The 21,614-nt window shown below is 39.4% G+C and overlaps 3 protein-coding genes across 9 annotated transcripts; 2 read left to right on the top strand and 1 right to left on the bottom strand.

Moving 5' to 3' along the window:
- The first annotated feature begins 7,408 nt into the window (after window positions 1–7,408).
- LOC112176028 lies at window positions 7,409–9,244 on the top strand. Of its 6 annotated transcripts, XM_040510311.1 has the most exons (4): window positions 7,409–7,958; window positions 8,091–8,327; window positions 8,433–8,501; window positions 8,803–9,244. In XM_040510311.1, exons 1-4 carry the CDS (start codon window positions 7,628–7,630, stop codon window positions 8,946–8,948), a joined length of 783 nt encoding a protein of 260 aa, XP_040366245.1. In that variant the 5' UTR covers window positions 7,409–7,627; the 3' UTR covers window positions 8,949–9,244. The 6 variants fall into 6 exon arrangements, with proteins under 6 accessions (XP_040366245.1, XP_040366240.1, XP_040366244.1 ...); XM_040510306.1 differs by having other exon boundaries at window positions 7,409–8,327; window positions 8,439–8,501; XM_040510310.1 differs by having other exon boundaries at window positions 7,409–8,327; window positions 8,439–8,541; window positions 8,673–9,244.
- A 4,990-nt stretch (window positions 9,245–14,234) lies between these two features.
- On the top strand, window positions 14,235–16,877 carry LOC112177098 (serine/threonine-protein kinase-like protein CCR4). Its single transcript, XM_024315298.2, has one exon. The coding sequence runs from the start codon at window positions 14,359–14,361 to the stop codon at window positions 16,654–16,656; it is 2,298 nt and encodes a 765-aa protein (XP_024171066.1). The 5' UTR covers window positions 14,235–14,358; the 3' UTR covers window positions 16,657–16,877.
- A 99-nt stretch (window positions 16,878–16,976) lies between these two features.
- On the bottom strand, window positions 16,977–20,990 carry LOC112177099 (adenylate kinase, chloroplastic). Of its 2 annotated transcripts, XM_024315299.2 has the most exons (7): window positions 20,705–20,990; window positions 20,516–20,614; window positions 19,723–19,851; window positions 19,520–19,654; window positions 19,106–19,252; window positions 18,658–18,732; window positions 16,977–17,377 (listed from the first exon to the last, which is right to left on the bottom strand). In XM_024315299.2, the coding sequence occupies exons 1-7, from the start codon at window positions 20,915–20,917 to the stop codon at window positions 17,273–17,275; spliced, it is 903 nt and encodes a 300-aa protein (XP_024171067.1). In that variant the 5' UTR covers window positions 20,918–20,990; the 3' UTR covers window positions 16,977–17,272. The 2 variants fall into 2 exon arrangements, with proteins under 2 accessions (XP_024171067.1, XP_040367573.1); XM_040511639.1 differs by lacking the exon at window positions 20,516–20,614.
- Between the last annotated feature and the right edge of the window lie 624 nt (window positions 20,991–21,614).

Below are 21,614 nucleotides of genomic sequence, written 5' to 3'. Positions count from 1 at the left end.
ACGGTCAGTTACATGATCAGTTACACGGTCAGTTACACGGTCAGTTACATAAGTAGGGTATGTCACTGGCCATGTTATAGTATCAAACTAAATTTTAAAGACAGTCATGTATCATCTCCACTCAAAAAAGCTTTAAATCTTCAGTCAAATTAAAAATTGGAATCAAATTGTTTTGTTTTATAATCAAATTAATGCAGAAATAATTATATCATATTCGACTTATAATTTCAAATTAACAGCGACTTGGCCAGGAATTGACAGTATCATGGTCAAGACGTGTATAACAATGACATGGTAAGTGACATGCAACTTGGCTAGTGACATGATCCACTTTGTCGATGACTTCAGAGAAACAATAACTTCTCTAGTGACATAGCTTGTGACATGACCAGTAACTTGGTCAGAGATTGATAGTGACATAATCAGTAACGTGTATAACAATGACATGGTAAGTGACATACAACTTGGCTAGTGGCATGGTCAGTGACATTATCAGTGACTTAAGGTTAACATGCAATAACTTGGCCAGTGACATAGCTCGTGGCATGGCCAGTAATTTGGTCAAGAATTGACAGTGACTTGGTCAGGGATTGATAGTGACATGATCGGTGACATGTATAACAATGACATGGTAAGTGACATGCAACTTGGCTAGTAACATGGTCAGTGAATTTGTCGGAGGTTAACAGTGACTTTGTCAGGTATTTGCAGTGACATGGTTAGTGATTTGGCCAAGGATTGATAGCGACATAGTAAGTGACTGCAACTTGGCCAGTAACATAATCAGTGACTTCAATGGACAGTGACATGGCCAATGACTTGAGATTAACAATGACTTGGCCAGTGACCTCATTAACTAGGGACTTGGCTCGACCAATGACTTCAGGTTAACAGTGATTTGACCAATGATTAATAGTGACATGTTCGTGACTGTGACATGGCCAATGACTTCAGGATAACAATGACTTGGCCAATAACCTCAAGACTGTAACATGGCTAGTGACTTGAGGTTAACAGTGACATGGCCAGTGACTTGAGTTAACAGTGACATGGCCAGTGACTTGAGGTTAACAGTGATATGGCCAGTATCTTGAGGTTAACAGTGACTTGGCAAGTGACTTGAGTTTAACAGTGACTTGTCTATCAGTGACATTGACTGTTACATGATCAGTGAAATGGTCAGTGACCTCACTAACTAGAAGCCTGAGCTGGCTAGTGACTTGATTAGTGACATTCAATGTGACATGGCCAGTAACTTGGTCAATGAAATGCGTATAATAGTGACAAGGTCAGTGATTTGAGGTTAACAGTAACTTGGCCAGTAACTTGGTCAATGAAATGTGTATAACAGTAACATGATCAGTGATTTGAGGTTAATAGTGACTTAGCCAGTGACTTATCTACTGACTTGTGATCAATATTGAACATGGTCAGTGATACTGATTTGGTGAATTCGAAAGATGCCTAAAATTTGAATGTGCTGTAAAAGATCTATAAATATAATGTTTTATTAAGGAAAGCTATACGTACATAACAGTGACATCATAAAAAGATACAAAAAGCTAATTGATTTAGTAAGCTAGAGTTTACAATTGGCCAATCTAAGCCCTAAAAATTTTTCAAAAACTCTAAATTAGTAGAGATCCAACTATGCTTACATTCCGCAAATGTCTTGATTATACGAGCTCTATATTGCAAAATATCATTCTTGCTGAGTTTATTTGGAATCCGTCCCCCTTTCAAAAAAAACATCTATAAAATTTCACAATCCAATCTGTTAGCCATAAAAAAATTCAAGTCAATGAATTTAAACAGTACAACGATAAAGTGACATTTTTAAGTGTTGTATGCTTACGAGATTTCTTCTTGTAAATCATCAGTGACTTTGACAGTTATATGATCAGTGACTAGAGGTGGCAAACAGGCCGAGCAGGCCCATTTTAAGCGGGCCTAGTCGTGCTTCGTGCCGTGCTTGGGCCGGCCCATTTATTATCGTGCCGGGCTCGTGCCGGCCCATTTACTTAAACATTAAGCCCGGTCAGGCCCATGGCCCGAGCTCATATCGTGCAGGGCCGTGCTCGTGCCAGGTCAATAGACGGGCCGTGCTCGTGCCTACCCACTACAAAGCACGATTTTAAAATCTTAATTTGAATAAATAAAAATTAATTTTATTTAACTATTTAGAAAATTAAAATAAATTAAGTTTTACAATATTTTTCTTAATCTTAGCTTTTTAAGATTAGTTTTCTAATATTTTTTATATTCCACTACAACTTGTAGTCTACAAGAAAGAGAGAAAGAAAGAAAAAAAATAACACAAAATATATTGCTTGTAGTATATTATTGTGAGATTAATCTTTATTAATATAATGAAGATTTAGTATCATATTATTCTTTCCTTCATTCTTTAGTTGTATTATTATGAGATTAGAAAAAATACTTTATGTGAAAACAAGGATATAATGTTTTATTTCACTATTTTGATAATATAAAGAAATATCATTGGTGGAATTGTCATGAGATTTTAAATAAAGAGGTCTAATATTCAAATCTCATCATTGTGGTTTTTAAATATTTTTAAAAACAAAATGAAATTTTGTGTTTGTAACGGGCCAGCCCATAATATATCTTGCTCGGGTCATGCCAGGCCCATTGCAGGCCGGGCCAATGGGCCAATATTCCTAGGCCTAACCCGGCCCGTTATTCTAACATGCTTGGGTCGTGCCGGACCACTAACGGGCTTGGGCCGTGCCGAGTCTCTTTTAAGAGTGCCAGGCCCGTGCCGTGCTCGTGCTTAGTGGCCCGTTTGCCACCTCTATCAGTGACATGGCCAGTGAGATTTCTTCTTGTAATAGTTACCTGGCCAGTGACCTGGATATAATGGTGATTTGAAAATTTCAAAATATGTCAGTGACATACAATGTGATTTGGCCAGTGACTTGTGTATCACAGTGACATGGTCAGTAATATGCAATGTGACAAAGTCAATGACATAGATATAACAGTGACTTGGCAGGTGACATGCGATTAACAGTGACTTGGTTACTGACTTGTAATTAACATAGGATATGATCAGTAACTGGCCAGTGACAACAAATTTGACACTTAGTTCTGCGATTAGCACGTGCCACATAACAAGAACAACAAATTTTAGAGAGGGTTCTATTACACAATTACACAGTAACCCACGAGACTCATTATCAACTTAGATATTACAACTTGATCATGGTTTAGTTCAACTTAAAACCGCTGCAGTTCATAGAAGATGCAGGTCTATGGTTTCCACACCTAAGAATTTACCAGTAAATGCTTTTAGAAACCACTGAAGCAAATAAAGAAAAACTTACCATGATGACCAAAAGCTAGATGCAACTGTACCTTTAAAATGAAGCATTCAGCATAAAATCTATTCAGAGCTACCTGGAGTTTGAAAAGCCCGTGCAGCTTCAAATTCCATATGTAGATGCTCGTAAATTGTCATTGTCAGAATCCCTGTTAAATCAATATAGTCCACTGGATGCATAATTGTATATGTATATATAGTTGTTGGTAATACAAGATAACTTATCAAAGCCATTGACTTCTTCCACTACTGCACAACATTTTTCTCCTATTTCAATGAATGCATGCTCTTGAAAATGATGCACATAACTTCTTAATAACCTTGAGGTCAAGAAGTACAACTTTTGACTTCCGAGGTCTTCAATTTGAATTCTTTTTGCAGCCAACATTAGTGAACTGCTAAGTAATGACAGCTCCAAAAAAATGACATTGATTGACTAATTGTAAATCATGCTAGAGTTATAGTACAGACTAATATTTCTTCCTTCACTTATGTTACAGTATTCAACAAAGTTTCCAACTGATGCCCATGAAAAGAAAATTCAAGCTTCAAAGCAATAAAGTGATACCATAATAACAAACCTGATTGATCATAATAATAGCATTTTCACATTGCATATCTCTACAAATCAAAGGACTAGTGCTCATCAATTACATACAACTAAATTGTCCTAGATTCCTATAAAATTTGCGGCGGTGTGTGTGTGTGTGTATATATATATATTGATATCACTAATCATGCTGTGCATATGAACTATTATCAAGAAATTTATTCAACAATTCATCGAGAACCGAATGTCCTAAAATCTAAGAAAATCAATCCTAATCAATTTTTCATGATCAAACAACAAAATTCTTATAAAATTACATGAGACCCTAAGCGAATTAAAGAGTATCAACGGCAGCGATAAACGAGAAACTAGCAGTAATAGGATTAAAGTAGTAATACAGACTAGGATAAGATCAAAAAGGGTGGCTTGGTCAACCTTGACGAAGTCGGCATTCCAGTTCTTGAGGTCATCGTTGCCGGAGGAGGAGGAGAGGTCAACTAGAAGAGGAAAGTGGAACCAGAAGCGAGTCTTGCTCGGTAATGCAACATCAAAACTAAAGAATCGGAATGCCCAAAAACTAACACTATCAAACCAGTTTCCGGCAACAATTACAGTTCAAATTTTACTTCAACAATAAAACCTGGGCTTACCTTGATGGTGAGGTCGAGAGGGAGAGCCCAGGAGATGGAGTTGTTCTTGGAGGCTCGTCGTCTCACCTAGCTCTTACCGGCCTCGAGGAGCACCGATCCCAACTGCAGGCTAGGGCGCAATCAATGAGCTTGATCTTATTGGAGTCGGAGTCACGGGAGTCAAGGATCCACTCGAAGGAGAGATCGATGGTGAAGGGGGGCGAGTTGGAGAAGTCGAGGAAGGTCTCAAAGAGTCGCGGTCAAGGAGGTTGGGATGGTAAGGGTTTGTGGAGAGAGAGAGATAGATAGATTTTGGTAAAGGGTTGAATCTGAACGGAAGGGAGGGAGAGAGAGCCAACGGTGGCAGTTTTTGTAATTAAGTTTAACTCTAGTGGTAGGTTGTTAATAGGTGACCTTAATTATCAGGAGGACATTTGTGGTGTCTGGATTATCATAAAGTACTTTAACATGACCTCTTTTATCATTGTCCCTTCTCTCTCCAAACATGTATTTGAGGGCAGAATTGAAATAAAAAAAATTAAAAACTGACCTTTTTTAACATCACTTCATTATTCATAAGGACTAAATTAATATTACTAACAATTCATTATGAATCTTTTTATCAAGTGGGAAACTATGTGACATTTTTATCATTTCACACTCTAATATGACCTTTTCCATCATTACTCTAAACAATAATTTGCTTATCTGCAGATAACTTCCCATTTACCCACTATGTGCATTTCATCTAAGACAAAACTTCCCGCTATCTGTATTAACTCCCCACTTATTTTGAAAAAAGCTTTTCCATAACTATTTAATCTACACAATTATTAAGAGAGGAAAGCTTGCTCTTCATAACTGATTTTTTTTACTAATTTACCTTTCATATATTAAAAAAGGGAAATTCGTCCACAAAGTGTCTGAACTTTTCCAGACTATTAATTTTCATACCTATATTTCAAAAAACATCAAAATGGTACCTAACGATTTAAGCCTAACCCAATTTCCGTACCTAGCAACAGTAAAATCGTTAACTCTGTTAACTTTTCAAGGGTATTTTTGTCATTTTACTATTCATCTTATCTGAAACCATCCTCTTCTTCTCCTCCACCGAAATCATCACCAAACCAGACTCTCAGATCTATTGATAACTGAAACCATCCTCATCTCCATCCTCTTCATCTCCATCCTCTCCTCCTCCTCCTCCTCCTCCTCCTCCTCCTCCTCCTTCTGCTTCTCCTTCTTCTTCTACTCCTTCTCCTTCTCCTTCTTCTTCATCACTGTCTCTATCTCTCTTGATTGTTGCTTCTTCGATTGCCCCATTTTCACCCCACCGGGGAACCCGAACCTGGCCCATAACCAGCTTCAGAATAGCCCGCTCACGGAGGTCTGATTCCTGCGGTGGAACAACGCCAACGCTCTTCTTCTTCTTCTTCATCACTGTCTCTATCTCTCTTGATTGCTGCTTCTTCGATTGCCCCATTTTCATGCCACTAGTGAACCCGAACTGGCCCATAACTAGCTCCAGAATAGCCCGCTCACGGAGGTCTGATTCCTGTGGTGGAACAACGCCAACGCCGAGAAGCCGCCGCTCCCAGCAAGAAATCGAGGATGACGTCCGCCGCGAGCGCCGCTTCGACTCCGCCACCAGAATAGCCACAGTCGCTATGGACGACTCCTCCTTCGACGCCGAAGTAACATTCAAATCCATAGGCACGCCTTCGTCTCCCTCAAGCCCTTCAATTCCAGGCAGAAAATACAAGTACTCCAAGTGTTTCTCCCGAGTCATCAAACCCACGAAGCTCTCGAGTATCTCTAGAGAGAAGCTGGAAATCAACCGGAAAGCCAACATCTCCGTCGGCGACGACGGGCTCCTCTTTGTGAAATGGGCATCATCAGTTCACTTTTCTTGGTTGATCTGATTTGGGTTTTCTTGTTTGACTTGTTTCTATGGTTGTTTTTCTCAAGAGACGTGTTTGTTCAGACTGCTTTGATTGATTTGTATTTGAAGCTGGGATGAATTGGTGAAGGCCAGAAGGTGTTTGATCAAATGCCTGAGAGAGATGTTTTGCATGGACTACAATGTTTTCTTCTCTTACTCGTGTAGGGAATATGATTTTGTTGAGGACATTGTTCGATGAGATGATAGAAAGGTGTACAACTAGTTGGAATACTAAGATCGACAGCATTAAAGGTGTAGAGAAGTGAAATCAGAAGAGAGAACAAAGGGTGAAGTTGCAGAGAGACAGGCGGATGAATAGTAAAATGACGAAAATACCCTTCAAAAGTTAACAGAGTTAACGATTTTACTGTTGCTAGGTACGGAAATTGGTTCGGGCTTAAATCGTCAGATACCATTTTGATGTTTTTTGAAATATAGGTACGAAAATTAATAGTCTGGAAAAGTTCAGACACTGTTTGGACGAATTTCCCATTAAAAAGCTTTGAATCAGAAATAATCAATAAGGATAATAAAGTCAATTTATAAAATTAAAATAAAAATAAAAATAAAATAAAAGTAGTAGAAACTCCCCACTACTTTTAACTACACTCTTGAAAAAAAAAAAAAAAAAACCTCACCATGCTAGTTAATAATATCAGGTGTGTTTTGTTCTAATATTAATTATGAAACCACTCAAGAAATTAGATAAAGTTTACTTCCTTTTCCATGTGGATATTATTTATTTTTAAGAAAAAAATTATTCACCATTCTTAAAAAAAAAAATAATAATAATAATTATTATTATTTTAAAAAATGTAGCCGTTGCAATTAAGCATAGGAAGTGAAGGAAAACGCGGTTAGGCTAAGCGTGTGAATCCGCCGAGGATTAGGATAAATAATCCAAATTTCCTACAATTAGAAACTCTACTCCATCTCCTTCTACCCCTTGCAATTTGCAAACCCTAACTCCAAAATCAACCCTAACTCCAAAATCAATTTGTCCTTATAGTTGTTGGCGAATACCCAATTCCGATTTTTGTTCAATCTCCGATACCCACTTGTAATCTTGACTAAAGATTCAATCTTTGGGGATCAATTTTTTCTCTGAGAAAAGAAGACGAATAAAGGAATTAGGGTTTAGGAGTTAGCGGAGGAGGAAGATGGTGATCACGATTGAAGATTTGAGGAAAAATGAGACCAGGCTTTGTGGGTCTTTCTTGAAAATGGTTGATGATGTGAAAGCCATGGCCACCGACCCATCTGAGCAACAAGTGCTTCTGACCCAGATGGTTTTGAAGGACTTGATGATGAATAGGAACAAACCAGAAGCAGCATTCTCACTTGGTTTTCCCAAAAAGAAGAGATCTGGATCTAGAGGGATGCAAAAGCAGAATCAGAATCAGAAGCAGAGGATCATCATCAAATTCAAACGCTGCGTCTCTGCCACTACAGGTATTGCTTCTTATTCTTGCTCTGTTTCCCCTGATTCTGGTATTGTTGGATCTAGAGGGATGCAAAAGCAGAATCAGAATCAGAAGCAGAGGATCATCATCAAATTCAAACGCTGCGTCTCTGCCACTACAGGTATTGCTTCTTATTCTTGCTCTGTTTCCCCTGATTCTGGTATTGTTGTAAACCCAGACCCACTTCATGATGATCAGAAACAGGATTTGAAATTGAAATTGAAATTGAAGAGCAAGAAGAGGTGCTACTCTGAAATCGAACAAGCAGGCGATGAAGGTTTCGAAGACATAAACTCGAAAAGGCTGAGAAAGGGAAAGAATCATAAGAGGGTCTTACCAAGTGCGCAATCGATGACTGAATATTTTCCAAAGGAAGAGTTGCAGGATTGTTTTCGTGGTATGGGTGGTTCAAATTGGAACAATGTTGATAGAATAATGGAATAATGTTTTGGTGAAGGATTTAATTCCAGCCTTAAGATTTAATGCATCTCTTTTCATTCAGGATCAGATCACCCAAAGCCAAGAGCAAGAGCAATAGCAATAGCAGGGAAGAGGAATGAGATCAAGATCAGTATGACCAGCTTTGCTTTGTCCTTGTTAACCTGCTTTCTGTGAGTATTCTTTGAGTTTTTGATTTACACTTGAATCAACTTGTGTAGTCTTTGATCAATATATAGGTACATAGTTATCAAGTCTTAAAATTTCTTGTTCATTAACTCTCTACCCTACTCTATTTTCTCAGTCTTGCAGTTTATGTTCAACAGTAATTCAATGAACAACTTTCATTTTTCCGGTATGGTTTTTGTAATTTTAATACTTTCTCTATTTCCCCAAAGCTCAGATATCGCATAGCTTCATTCTCTTTCTCTCAGATCATTCAGTATGCTCTTTGAGTTTGGGGGATGCATCCAATTTCTTCTTATGTTTACCTGGTATGTTAGCTTACATGTGCTCTTTTAGTTTTAGACTGGGCTTATTAATGCTTTTAATCATTTATCTTTGTTCATTCTCTTCTTAATGGTGACAACTCATATATAAGAATTAGCTTATGAGTAAAGATGCTTCTGATTTTTACCCAACTGGCATGGTGGTCTGCTTGTGTACTATAGGTTGAATTACTTGCACTAGGCTATGTTTAGGATGAAGGATGTCTAGTTTCAACATCTTTGTTTCTTTTGTCCGGAGGACTGAAGGAATGTTGGTTTAATTCACCGCTGCAATTTGAGATATGGCTCATTAATTTTGGTGCTGATTAATGGAATGTGCTTTAGTTTGAGCTGCATCTGTCCTTCTTTTTTGGAATGGAGACTGATCAAAGCTGTGCTTTAGTTGGCTTTGTTACTGTGCAGAGAAGCTTCCCAAAACTGCTTTCACTCGATTGTTGTTTTTTATTTGGGGTGTTTGGAAGGAGAGGAATGCTAGGGTCTGGGAGAACAAAGCTACTTCATCTAGTGATATTGCTCTTTTGTCAGCTGCAAGGTTGAGCAGTTTTATCTTCCATAATTCGAAGCTACAAATGTCCCAGAATCTGGGGAGAGTTCTTAAGTGGAAAGTTCCTCCACAAGGTTGGCTAAAGGTAAATTTTGATGGGGCTTATAATCAGGGCTCAGGTAAGGCTGCAATAGGCTTTGTTATTCGAGATGCTAGAGGTACTTTCTTGGGGGCAGTGGGCAAAGCCATTTCCAATGTTCAATCTGCTGAACATGCAGAACTAATGGCCTGTAAGGAAGCAGTGAGTTATGTGTTGACTAACGCTCTTCATCAGGCTTTGTTTGAAACTGATTGCTTGGGCTTAAAACAACAGCTTTGTCAGACTACCACTACAAATACCTCTGCTCTTGGGAGACTTTATGAAGATATAAGTGTGGATTTGGCGTTTCTGCCTAATTCCAAGGTGGTGCACGCTAGAAGAGAAGCAAATAAAGCTGCACTTATGGTGGCAACTTATGCTTCATCTAATGATCAAAGTTTTATTTGGTCTGATGTTCCTTTCTTTCTTTATGATGTAATAGAGGCTGATATGCCTGTACCCTAAGTTTTGCTTGATTACCAATAAAGATTAACCTCCTTCAACTCAAAAAGGATGTTTCTCAAATTAGATTGGATTGACTTTTCTGTTTCATTCACGAAGGTGATTATTGTCACATGACTCGCCTAGATTCCAAATCTGCTCTACTATTTATAAATGTAGTTTCTTTGATTTTTGTTTTAGGGTTTGTCTACGGTAAATTAATGTACTGATACATCAAAGTAGATTAATTTGATATAGAAGTAGACTAATTTGAGATCAAGTCAAGCTAGTCTACTTAGAAAATTTTACAATATGTTAACTTATGACAATACATACAATTACCAATTTTTAGACTTAATTACTCAAATAAGAACCTACTGCAATTATCACTTTTAAGACTTAATTACTCGAATGAAAACCTACTTTACTCTAAGAGCAAGTTCACCTGTTCGGTCACCAGGTCACCCACTATTCACTGCTTTTTAGTGTTAATTTCACCCTCTGGGTCACGAGCACAGTGTATTTCGTGCCCTGGGTGACAGGACCCGCCCCGGATTTCACCTTGAAATCCAAAGTGGCCATGCAGGGCCCACCTTAGAAAAAATTCTACCAAAAATTTGGCGGAACTCCCTCTAAAAGTGGACTACCCAAAACATGTAGAAAAACATTTACACTTCTAAAATAATCCACCCTTAATCTTCTGAAGCCACCATGCTCCCTAAAACACAACATCTCCCATATCACAAAACAATTCTGAACTTAAAAATATTAATTTCATAGGTTATCAGAGCAATCTAATGTACAGGCGTACAAGAGAGTAGAATACAAGATAAAGGACCGATACTTTTATAATGGAGAAGCTATGACAGCTATGTCTCAACCCCATGTACGCTTGAACTCAAGCTAAACTGGCCTGCAAACTAGGCATTTAAAATGGAAGGGCCCAAGGGAAAACATTTAAAAACCGTTAGAGTGAGTAGACGAAAATAAGTAATTTCGAATGTATAAGTAAAACTTAATGTGCTTTCCCAAGTTATTCTCTAAAATCTCGCATGCAGTAACAATCTTGGAAATACTCTTAATCATCATCTTTACTGCAATCTTAATCACGTAAAATAGAACATCTTGCAATCTCTTAAAATCTCCAATCCCTCATATAAGTAATCATATTTCAAATATCTTGTTAACAAAACCGACATGCAACGAGATTTCATAACGTTTCCAACTCAATCATTCTCTTTTTCTTTTTTTGAAATATCCTTTTTAGAAAACCTCGTTTGATGACTAGAAAGGACTGCTAACTAGTCATCTCATGCCATCTGGAGGGGACTGCCGCCCAGATGACGCATCGGAAGGGACTGCCAACCGGATTTAGGAGGCGGTGGGTAGAAGGGACTACCAACTAGCCACAGGTAGTTAGAAGGGACTGCCAACCAAGTGACGCATCGGAAGGGACTGTCAACCGGACTTAGTAGGCGGTGGGTAGAAGGGACTGTCAACTAGCCACAGGTAGTTAGAAGGGACTGCCAACTAACTACCACCTCATGTCATCTGGAAGGGTCTGCCAACCAGATGATGCATCGGAAGGGACTGCCAACCGAGATGTAGTCTGGAATGGACTGCCAACCAGACTATTACCTAGAAGGGACTGCCAACCAGGTGATGCATCGGAAGGGACTGCCAACCGGGATGTAGCCCGGAAGGGACTGCCAACCAGACTATTACCTAGAAGGGACCGCCAACTAGGTAATATACGCATGCGCCAAAGATAGCCTCCTTGATAAACTGGAAACAACCTCCTCCAATTACTTGCTTTCGGTTGCTTTCGGAAAGAACTCGATATTACTTCAATAAATCATTAATAATTCACCGACAACATTGCTTAGGATTATCTCGCGCTCAAACCTCAATATCGCAATAAATCCTCGAAAGCATAATTCAAATACTTGATAAATCAATAAATGCTTCCAGAAATAAATCTCAACCTAACTTCAAAGCTGATAGGTGCGGAGCTCAAAACTCAAGAAATCTCAATAATTGAATCATACTCAATTATTCGATGAAACATTTGAACTCGTAAATCCTCATATAAACCACTATTCTAAATCAATAATTCTCAGAATATTTTCTTAATCAGTCACTTCCCGAAAATCATTCCCCAACTCAATAACTCATAAATAAATAGCTTAAAAATATATTGAAAGTCCTCGGGAAGGAAATCCACTAAAAATCCCGTAACTCATAGAGCATAATAAATCTCAAGAAATCAAGCTCAGAAAATCATAACACTCATTAATTCAAATAATAAATTAAACCTCAATTAGAAAATAATAATATACTGCATGCACATTTAATTTAAAATAAATGTCCACTCACTGTACTATTTAGGAGACCATGCTACCAGTTTCATACGTCGAGTCGTAGCTCGGCACGTTGCCCTGTATACAATTATATTCCGTGAATAAACTATTCAACAATTAAATACGACTCCCAAAAACAAATCCTCATAAATCATCTCTAATACTTCTTGAATTCAACCCAACTTCAATACTAATATCAATCCGTCGATTAAAGCATTCCATAGCGGAATAAGGGAAATCCGAAGGTCGGATTCCCATAAATCGACATCTGAAACTCCAAACTTCAAAAATTCACAATCAATGTCAAACTCCTCCAAAATTCACCAAAAATCACATATTCAACCTCTACAACAATTATAGGATTCAATAGGCTAAAAATCGAAATTAGAAAGCTGCCCAACGTGCCTCCACGCGCGACCTACAGTGGCCCCATGCGCCGGCGGCCATCACCTCCTATGGCCACCAAATTTTGGCAGCAACAACAACACAACAGACCCAACAATTTCCTCAACTATAACACATTCCAATTTTACCTTAAAGCACTCGAAATTGGCCAGTGAAGAAAACCCAGAAAAAAAAAACCTCCAAACCCTAGAATTTGAAATCGTCGATTCAACCTCCACACTGCAAATTGAAGTGAATGGCCTTAGGGGAAATGATCACCGGCTTGAGGCGCCCCTACGGTCCCAATTTGGTGGTCGGAAATGGCTGAATCTCCGGAAAAGCTCAAACTGCCCCCGTGAGGTTCCTTGCTTCGATTCGGGGTTTTCCGGCCAAATCGCCGAAACTCAAGGGCACTAGCGTCAAGAGGAGGAAGAGGCGATCACGTGGTGGCCGGTTGCCCACCGGTTAATGGCTGGACGGCAGCGAATCGAAGGGGAGAAGGAATCGCCCGAAGAGGAAAGGGGGGAGAGGAGAGAGAAAGGTGGGTTTCCGGATTTGGAAACCTACCACAGTAAATTTTCATTATTTATACAAATTTCTACTATGAATAGTAACGTTACCTTTTCACTTATAACTTTTGCATACGAACTCCGATTTTTACGTACCATATATGCACGCGCTCGGTTTAACGTCCTCTACAACTTTCATGAAGAACATTTTCTCAAATTTTGACCCGAACAAAAAGCCAACTTTTAGGGGCCCCCTTAAAATATCGAAACGGAACCAAAAAGTAAATGTAAATGTCATTTACCCATCGAAAGACTCGTAAACTGGTAAATTTAGGTTTGGAACGTTACACTAGGTCACACTGTACAGTGTACGTTTTGGGTCACCATGGTGACCTGCACAGTGTATTTCGTGCCTTAAGTACGGCCACAGTGTATTTCATGACCCAAAGAATGAAAATATACACTAAAAAGCAGTGAATAGTAGGTGACCCGGTGACCCAACGGGTGAACTTGCTCTAACGAGGACTTTATTTACCTTAATTAAGACTTTTTCTAGTTACCACATAAGTTCTTAAAATAGTAAATATTACATGAAATAAGATATGTATGAGGCATTACCATTAGCTTTACCCAATCTATTTATGCATGAAATCAATCTACATTTATATCAAATATAGTCTATTTGATATATTAGTACATCAATATACTGTCGAATTTTCATCCAAAATCACATTTGTTGTTGTTGTTGTACTACACGAGTGTTGTGGACATGATTCGGGCTGAGTCAAACGACGGAGTCAAATTCATATTTCTAGTGACTCGAACGAGTTGAGTAGCATGACTCAGTAAAAGATAGTAGAAACCGGTCTATTAGTTTGTGTTGCACTCACCTCTCCCATTCTTTGACCCACACGCTCTCCTTTCTTATTAAACTTTTCCAAAGGGACTTGGTCTTGGTCCTCTAAACCTTCCTCTCAGTGGTTCAAACAACTGTGTTTTCAATAAGCCACCAGCACCTTCAACACGTTTAAATACGCCCCCAAAACCATATCTTGATCATTATTCAATAAACTCAAACCCATGTCCTCCTCCTCTCTTCCAATAACCTTCTCATCCCACCATGAAATTTTCTGAACCACTCGCCAATCCATCCTCTTCGTTTCTATGGCTTCCTTGATCTTCAGCTTCATCTTGTTCTCGGCTTCTTGCCTCATCCCTATTCATTCACTCTCGACAGTATCAATCTCTGAAACTTCCAATAATCAAGCACTAATTTGTTCTCTGACCCAACAACATTCTTTCCTCAACTGTACTAGTTTTCCTAGTGGAATTAGAATTCCTGTGAGCACAGACACTTCATTTACTGGTTTGGTTGGTGGGTATGGCTTTTTATGTGCTTTGCGGTCGGGGTCCTCATCTTCTTCATCAGTCATGATTTGCTGGAGGTTCTCTGCCAATGGGACTAACATGTCCACTAAGCGAATTTATACCGGTCCAGCCCTCAAGGAACTCAGAGCAGGAAACTCCAGCGTTTGCGGCCTAGTTGATGGGACTAATCGCCTCCAATGCTGGCAGTGGCATGGGTTCAATTCAAATACAAGTCACAGAGACTTCTCGAGGAGCATCGCAGTGGGAGACAAATTTGTCTGCGGAGTTTCAGAAATCGGAGAGGTAACTTGCACTGGAAGTAATACCAAAGTGATTGATACAAAGCATATAAGGGGTAATTACAGTCATGTAAGTGCAGGGTCTAATTATGCTTGTGCAATCTCATGGAGTAATGGTAGTTTGGATTGTTGGGGAGAAATGAAGGGTGACAAACCACAAGGGAAGTTTACTTCCCTGGCCTTGGGCGACAAGCGAAGCTGTGGCCTGAGGCCTAATGGAACAGTTGTTTGTTGGGGGGAAGATGGCTTCAGTTTGCCTCAAAGTTTAAGAGAGACTTCCTTCACCTCAATCGAAGCAAAAAGCAGCGTTTTCTGCGGGGTCTTGTTGGAGAATTTTTCCTTGTATTGCTGGGGAAACCAAGTGTTTGATACCCAAGACAATTTCTTGGTTTTCAGTCATGTGAAGCCAGGGCCATGTAGAAGAGAGTGCCCATTGTATAGCTCCCTATTACCAGGCTATGGCAACTTTTGTGAACAAGGATATGTAGTTTGTCAACCTTGTGAGGGGACAACTATAGTAGTTCAATCAGTGCCGGGGCCAACACCGCAACGACCGAGGGAGTCCAAGTGGAGCAAGAAAATGGTTGCTTTTCTTGTAGTTGGTTGTGTTGGGTCCTCAGCTTTCTTGTTGGTTTGTGGCTACTTTGTATTCAAGAATTGCAAAATTAGAGGTTCCAGAATCCATGACTCGGGTCGATTGGATGATATCGAGAGCCAAGCTAATCAGCCTGGTTCAGGGCAACTCCAAAGCCAACCAGCTCAACAACCACCAGTGTTGGAGAAGCGGCTAAGCCACTTGATTAGCCTGGGAGCCAACGGAGGTTCATTGGAAGAATTTTCGTTGCCAGTGCTACTAAAGGCCACCAACAACTTCTCAGAAGAACACAAGATTGGGACAGGCAACTATGGCTCAGTCTACTATGCCACATTAGATGATGGCAACCGTGAAGTGGCCATCAAGCGTGCCGAATCATCAGCGTCCTCATCATCTGTTGGCGGGCACACTAGGCGCCAAGAGGACAATGACAGTGCATTTGTGAATGAGCTTGAGTTTCTATCACGCCTACACCACAAGAATCTAGTTCGATTGTTGGGGTTTTACGAAGACGCAAAAGAGAGAATATTGGTGTATGAGTACATGAACAATGGTTCCCTTCACGACCATCTCCACAAGATCACAGTTTCCCCTCTAATGTCATGGTCCGCACGCATTCAAGTGGCACTTGACGCGGCCAGAGGCATCGAATACCTCCACATGTACGCAGTCCCGCCAATCATACACCGCGACATCAAGTCATCCAACATATTGTTGGACGACAAGTGGAGAGCCAAGGTGGCCGATTTTGGCCTATCTTTGATGGGTCCCGGGGAAGACGAGTGCTACTTGCCGCTGCGTGCGGCTGGCACATTTGGTTACATGGATCCTGAGTACTATAGGCTGCAACAACTAACCACGAAAAGCGACGTGTACAGTTTCGGGGTAGTGTTGCTCGAGTTGCTGTCGGGGTATAGCGCGATTCATAAAAATGAGAACGGGGTGCCAAGAAATGTGGTGGATTTTGTAGTACCGTATATTGTAAATGATGAAATTCACAGGATCTTGGACCCGAAGGTGCCGCCACCGACGCCATTTGAAATAGAGGCCGTGGCGTATGTGGGTTACTTAGCAGCGGACTGTGTGAGCCTAGAGGGCAGAGATAGGCCTTCCATGACTGAGATTGCAAGCAACTTGGAAAGAGCTTTAGCTTACTGTTTGGCATCGCCACCAAGTTCAAGAACCGAGTCTTTGACTTAGACTCGGTTGAGAGCCAAGACACAGTCAACTTTTGTAGAGCAAACCATTTTTTCTATTTTCATTTTGGGTTTTGCTGACTAGTCAAGGCAATAATTGGATGAAAATGTAAGAGCCACAGAAACCATTGTACAGTGATTAGCAGCAGCAGCAACCATGGAGTTTCCTCAATTTATAATATTCTTTTCTTAATTTCTGCCTGAGAAATTATTCACGTCTTCAAAGCGGTCTTAGTCTTTTTTCTTTCGAATCTTTGCCTAAATTATTATTCATCTTGACAGAGCAAAAGTCAGACTGGAGGAAAATTCTAAACAAGGAGTCAATTGAGCACCAAATATATTAAATATAATAATAAACCCAATGAACCTATATATATGTAAATCTAAATCGAACACTTCAGCTTATTTAGCTGCAAATAAATCACTAGCCTACCCAACATGATATGGATGTGATATCTTTCTTTCTTTTCCTTTGGCTGGCGGCTGCAATGACATGTACAAGTCGTGTTCTTCACAGATGTAGTTTCCTAGCACATCGAAACAGCCAAATCGTGCTTAATTATTGACTTGAACTTTTTCTAACTCGTCAAAATGGGAGCCAAAATCATTATCTACATCTTCTAAGCTGCCAGAGATTCTGTGGTAGCCCGCTTTTTCTCAAGAAGCTTTGCCAGCGCGCCATCAATTTGGGCAAACACATCATCCTTGGTAACACTCCCGTCCACCTGAAGTAAAGAAAATGACTCTCCAAGTTGGATACAATGATTAAGAGATGATTTGCATAATCAAATGTTTATGAGATTTTCATTTGGCAGTTAATGTATCAATGCAATCTCATCTCAGAACTTACAAGCAGAAAATATTATATAGCAAATATGATCAGAATCTGCAAAGTATTTAAAGAACATCAATAATTACTTGCTTAAGTGAATCAACAACATGAAGTTTGTCAATAGCCAGTAGTCAAAAGTTAAGTGCAAGTGTTGGTATTTCCTTTTCATGAAGAAAGAAAAGAAGAGAAAATGAATGACTACAATCAGTAGCCTAAGCAAAATACATAGATAGGATGCCTAAATGTTTTGAGCAAGCGACCACAAATTTGGGGGCATTGGCACTGATATAACATAGACAACACCACCATGCAGCTACTACGGCAATCCCACAGGTACCCATTCCGAACACTTAGGTAGCTCATGGAGCATAGAGCAGGTTCTGAAAATTATGGTATGAGCTTGCTTTGGCAACATGTCAATAAGTGCATTGGTGTTTGGTAGATAGCTTGGGTGATACAATATGGTTGTCGTGAAGTTCCGTATCACAGAAGCTAGTTGTTGAAGTTGGGGATGAACAGTGTATGGGATGTTTATATATGGGTGAGAGTAAAGGATGGTAGATTTTCTTGTATGAAGAGATGTGTTTGGGTGCAAGTCCTCAAACTGGTCTACAGATGTTTGGTGAGTGGGTTCAGGTTTTGGTAATGTAAAGGCTGGTTTGTAGCCTATAGATGTCCATCGAAGCAGGACTTCATTGTTTTGGTAAACAAGCCAGTTGGATATCAGGCCAGGAATAAAGAAGAGAAAGATGGGAAGAAAAGAGGGACAAGGGGATGTTGCCAAAGCTAAAGGCCTTCAGAAAATCAACTATAAATATCAAAACAATGCATTGATCCATGAGACAAGAATGGCAATACCAACCACCAATAGTATCATAATGGATGCAATCATGCATGATTTAGCTGATGGAAATAGGAAATATACCATACCCCTACAAAACACAGTCTTATCTCGAGTTCCAAAAGTCTTAAAACCGAAAGACCATAACTAATAAAAGGAAACTCCATAGTATCTCTAGAAGGATGCTCACATCAATATAATCAATATTTCAGATACCCTAATTTAGCTCAATGCATACCAGTGTAATGTGTACAACATATAATCATTTCTATTTCAAAATCGTACATTAACACTGAAGCAGGGAGTCAGAAGGAGCGAGAGAATATACTTGCCTTAAGGGTTATGTCTTCATATAATGAAAGTACTGCCTCCACATTTTGATGATGAGTGTGCAGTCGAAGTTTCACCTGAATGAAGTGAATACAAAAGAAAATGAAATACTGACCCAAAAGGCCAAAACTATAAAAAGGAACATTCTTATATTACCCCAACTTTTTCTCCCAATATTGGCACATGATAAGCACGCTACATTATTGCATTGGAAAAGTAAGTATGCTTTAGAACCAATGTGACATAATCATGGTAAAAATTGAAAGAATAAGTTGGGTTGTGTAGCATTGTCCAACAAGAAAAGGAGACCAACATAGTTGCTAAGAATAATAGCAACTAGTGTAAAATAAGAATATGGGAGGTTAAAACACCATTAATTAATAGGCAAATGATAATTTGATCACCTTGAAGTCAAGTATTACAAGTAGGAAGAATAAATTTGAATAATACCTTTTCTTCTGTATCATCAAAACGTTGGGTGAGCCTTGCCGCGATCTCTGGGGTCTCTGGAGGAGAATACTTCAGATGGTAGATCTTTCCAGTAACAGGATCTAACCTTCTTCCAACTACTCTGTCAACAAGAATCTCTTCAGGAACCTGCAAATGCAAGTTGTCATGGTCACCAAGGGTTGTAACAGCTCACTCTTACTTTCTGGATCGAATAAGGGGATTTACATGGTTTTTTTATGCATCGTCATATGCTATAATTCATACTACCATATTTATTCATAGCTTATGAAATAACAGTATAACACAAACAACTTAATTACACTGAGTTGAGAAGCATCCTCAAGATAGTTTCTTATTTAAATATAAAGTTCATGAACATTATGAAAGATCAACAGCAGAAAAGCAAATACTTACGTCAAGAAGAATGAAAAGATCTGGCTCGAAGCCGAATTCCTTAAGAGCAATTGCTTGCGATGAGCTCCTAGGGTATCCATCCAAGAGCCAGCCTTTTTCTTGAGAATCTGGCTGTAATAGACGCTCTTTCACCATCTACATGATTGACACCACAGAATCACCAGTAGCATGACGATAAGCCAACATGAATATAATTTCCCTACCATAACAACTATTTCATCTGGAACCAATTGTCCTTTGTCCATGTACGCCCTTGCACGCTTCCCATTTTCACTCCCAGATGCAATTTCCGCTCTAAGTAAATCTCCAGCAGCGACATGTACCAAATCATACTGCGTAGAGGAGCATAATTCAGTTAATCTGCTTCTCGTAGTGAGAAAAGCTTGACATAAGTGGTACTCATGTAAACCATGGTATAAATTCATTAGGATTTGGAAACTCATATGACCTGAAATTATAGTTTAAAAAACATACAAGCTTAATCAAATTAATCAACAGATTATAGAACACCTCACGGAGAGCTATAAGTATCACTCGACTACAAAAATCCTTCATAACGTGTTTGGAGAGGTAATTGAAAATACCAAATATTGTTGGAGTGGTGGGACTTGAAAAAGGGATTTAAATTCCCAAGATTTGCAAACTCCCCTGTTTGGAAAACATTTAGACCAAGCTCCGATTTAACTTTCAAATTTCTAACTTCCTTCTTTAGATGCTCAATTTGTTACCGTATCGGATTTAAGTGTTACCATTATATCTTTTGTTCACTATCCATAAGTGAACCCGGTACGACATTCCCCAAGAGAGGCTGTAATTCACATAAACACATCACATAGCATACGATTTTTCATATTTTTCTTGCTCAATCATACCCCAAATATGAATCATTTTTCAGGAAAAATAACTCAAGGCATTGCGTTTTTCTGTGTCCCAAATTTTCCAAGTTGGAATCATAAACAGCAAACCAAACAATAAAATTCGGGAATCGGAGCTCACTTTCTGAGTAATGAGCTCGCATTGCGTGCCTTTACCCGAAGCAGGCGCCCCGGATATCATAATTCTGAGCGGCTCAGCCTTAGAAGCACACCGCACCGCCTGTTTGGTTCAAGAACCACACGAAACAACACAGTGCTCAATACAAAAAAACGCAGCGTTACAACTATCAAAGAGGATTGTGATGCATACCAGGTCAGTCATAGCTCTGCTGGAACGGAGAGGAGTTAGGGTTTGAGGGCGAGAGGGAGAGAAGGTGGAAACGAAAGAGGATTGCGACGAGTGAACAAGCTTTGCGGAGATGAATGGCTTTGAAATGGAACACGCGGCGGGAGGAGGAGGAGCTTTGGGTTTAGCTGACGCTGTGGCCATGGATTGGGGAACCAAATTGACATGGCAAGCCATTTTGTTCTCTCTCTCTCTCTCTCTCTCTCTGAGTTTTTGCAGCGATATATAGGAAGGAATTGAGTCACTAGGAGTGGATACAGATGCTAGTGTTGTTTTGCGGTTCGGATATAACTTTTTTTTTTTTTTTTTTTTTTTTTTTTTTTTGGGTTTTTGTCTATCTACCTTATTTTTAGAGATTTTTTTCCCACTTACCCATTAAGTTTTTTTAATTCTCTCTTACCCAAAACACTTTAAGGAGGTTTTCCCTAATACACCATTAAGATTTTTTTTTGTTTTTTAATTTTTTTTAATACCATTTTACCCTTATCCCTTTGTTACTTAGAGAGAGAGAAACCATGGGAGACTTCTCCGGAGTCCGGTAGCCGGAATCAAGTCAACTTTCGCCGGAATCCGGTCAACGTTCGCCGGATTCCCGTCACCGGCCGCAGGAGTCCAGTCACCTGCTACCGGCCACAGGAATTTGCTGAAAATCTCACCGGAATTTTTTTTGCACCCAATAGACATTTATTGCCCCTCAATAGGCGTCTATTGCCCCCTAATATAGACGACTATCAACCATATATTTCCTCCCAATAGACGATTATCAGCTATGTATTGCCCACCAATAGAACTTTCGGTAGCCGGAATAGGAACTAATCTTCCTAAAATTAGACAGATAAAACTTTGATTAAAGAAAAAATGAAGAAATTATATC

Source organism: Rosa chinensis, chromosome 7 (assembly GCF_002994745.2).
Source record: "Rosa chinensis cultivar Old Blush chromosome 7, RchiOBHm-V2, whole genome shotgun sequence".
NCBI lineage: Eukaryota > Viridiplantae > Streptophyta > Magnoliopsida > Rosales > Rosaceae > Rosa > Rosa chinensis.
Note: the sequence above shows the minus strand (reverse complement) of the source record. Positions and strands in the feature narration are given on the sequence as shown.

Coding starts and splice junctions, on each gene's coding strand:
- LOC112177098 (XM_024315298.2), top strand. CDS start 14,359: ATGGCTTCCTTGATCTTCAGCTTCATCTTGTTCTCGGCTTCTTGCCTC.
- LOC112176028 (XM_040510305.1), top strand. CDS start 7,628: ATGGTGATCACGATTGAAGATTTGAGGAAAAATGAGACCAGGCTTTGT. Junction 8,328..8,432: donor GTTGCAGGATTGTTTTCGTG/GTATGGGTGGTT, acceptor CTTTTCATTCAG/GATCAGATCACCCAAAGCCA. Junction 8,502..8,802: donor GAGGAATGAGATCAAGATCA/GTATGACCAGCT, acceptor TCTTTCTCTCAG/ATCATTCAGTATGCTCTTTG.
- LOC112177099 (XM_024315299.2), bottom strand. CDS start 20,917: ATGGCTTGCCATGTCAATTTGGTTCCCCAATCCATGGCCACAGCGTCA. Junction 20,615..20,704: donor GCAGAGCTATGACTGACCTG/GTATGCATCACA, acceptor TGAACCAAACAG/GCGGTGCGGTGTGCTTCTAA. Junction 18,733..19,105: donor TTGATGATACAGAAGAAAAG/GTATTATTCAAA, acceptor CACTTCATTCAG/GTGAAACTTCGACTGCACAC.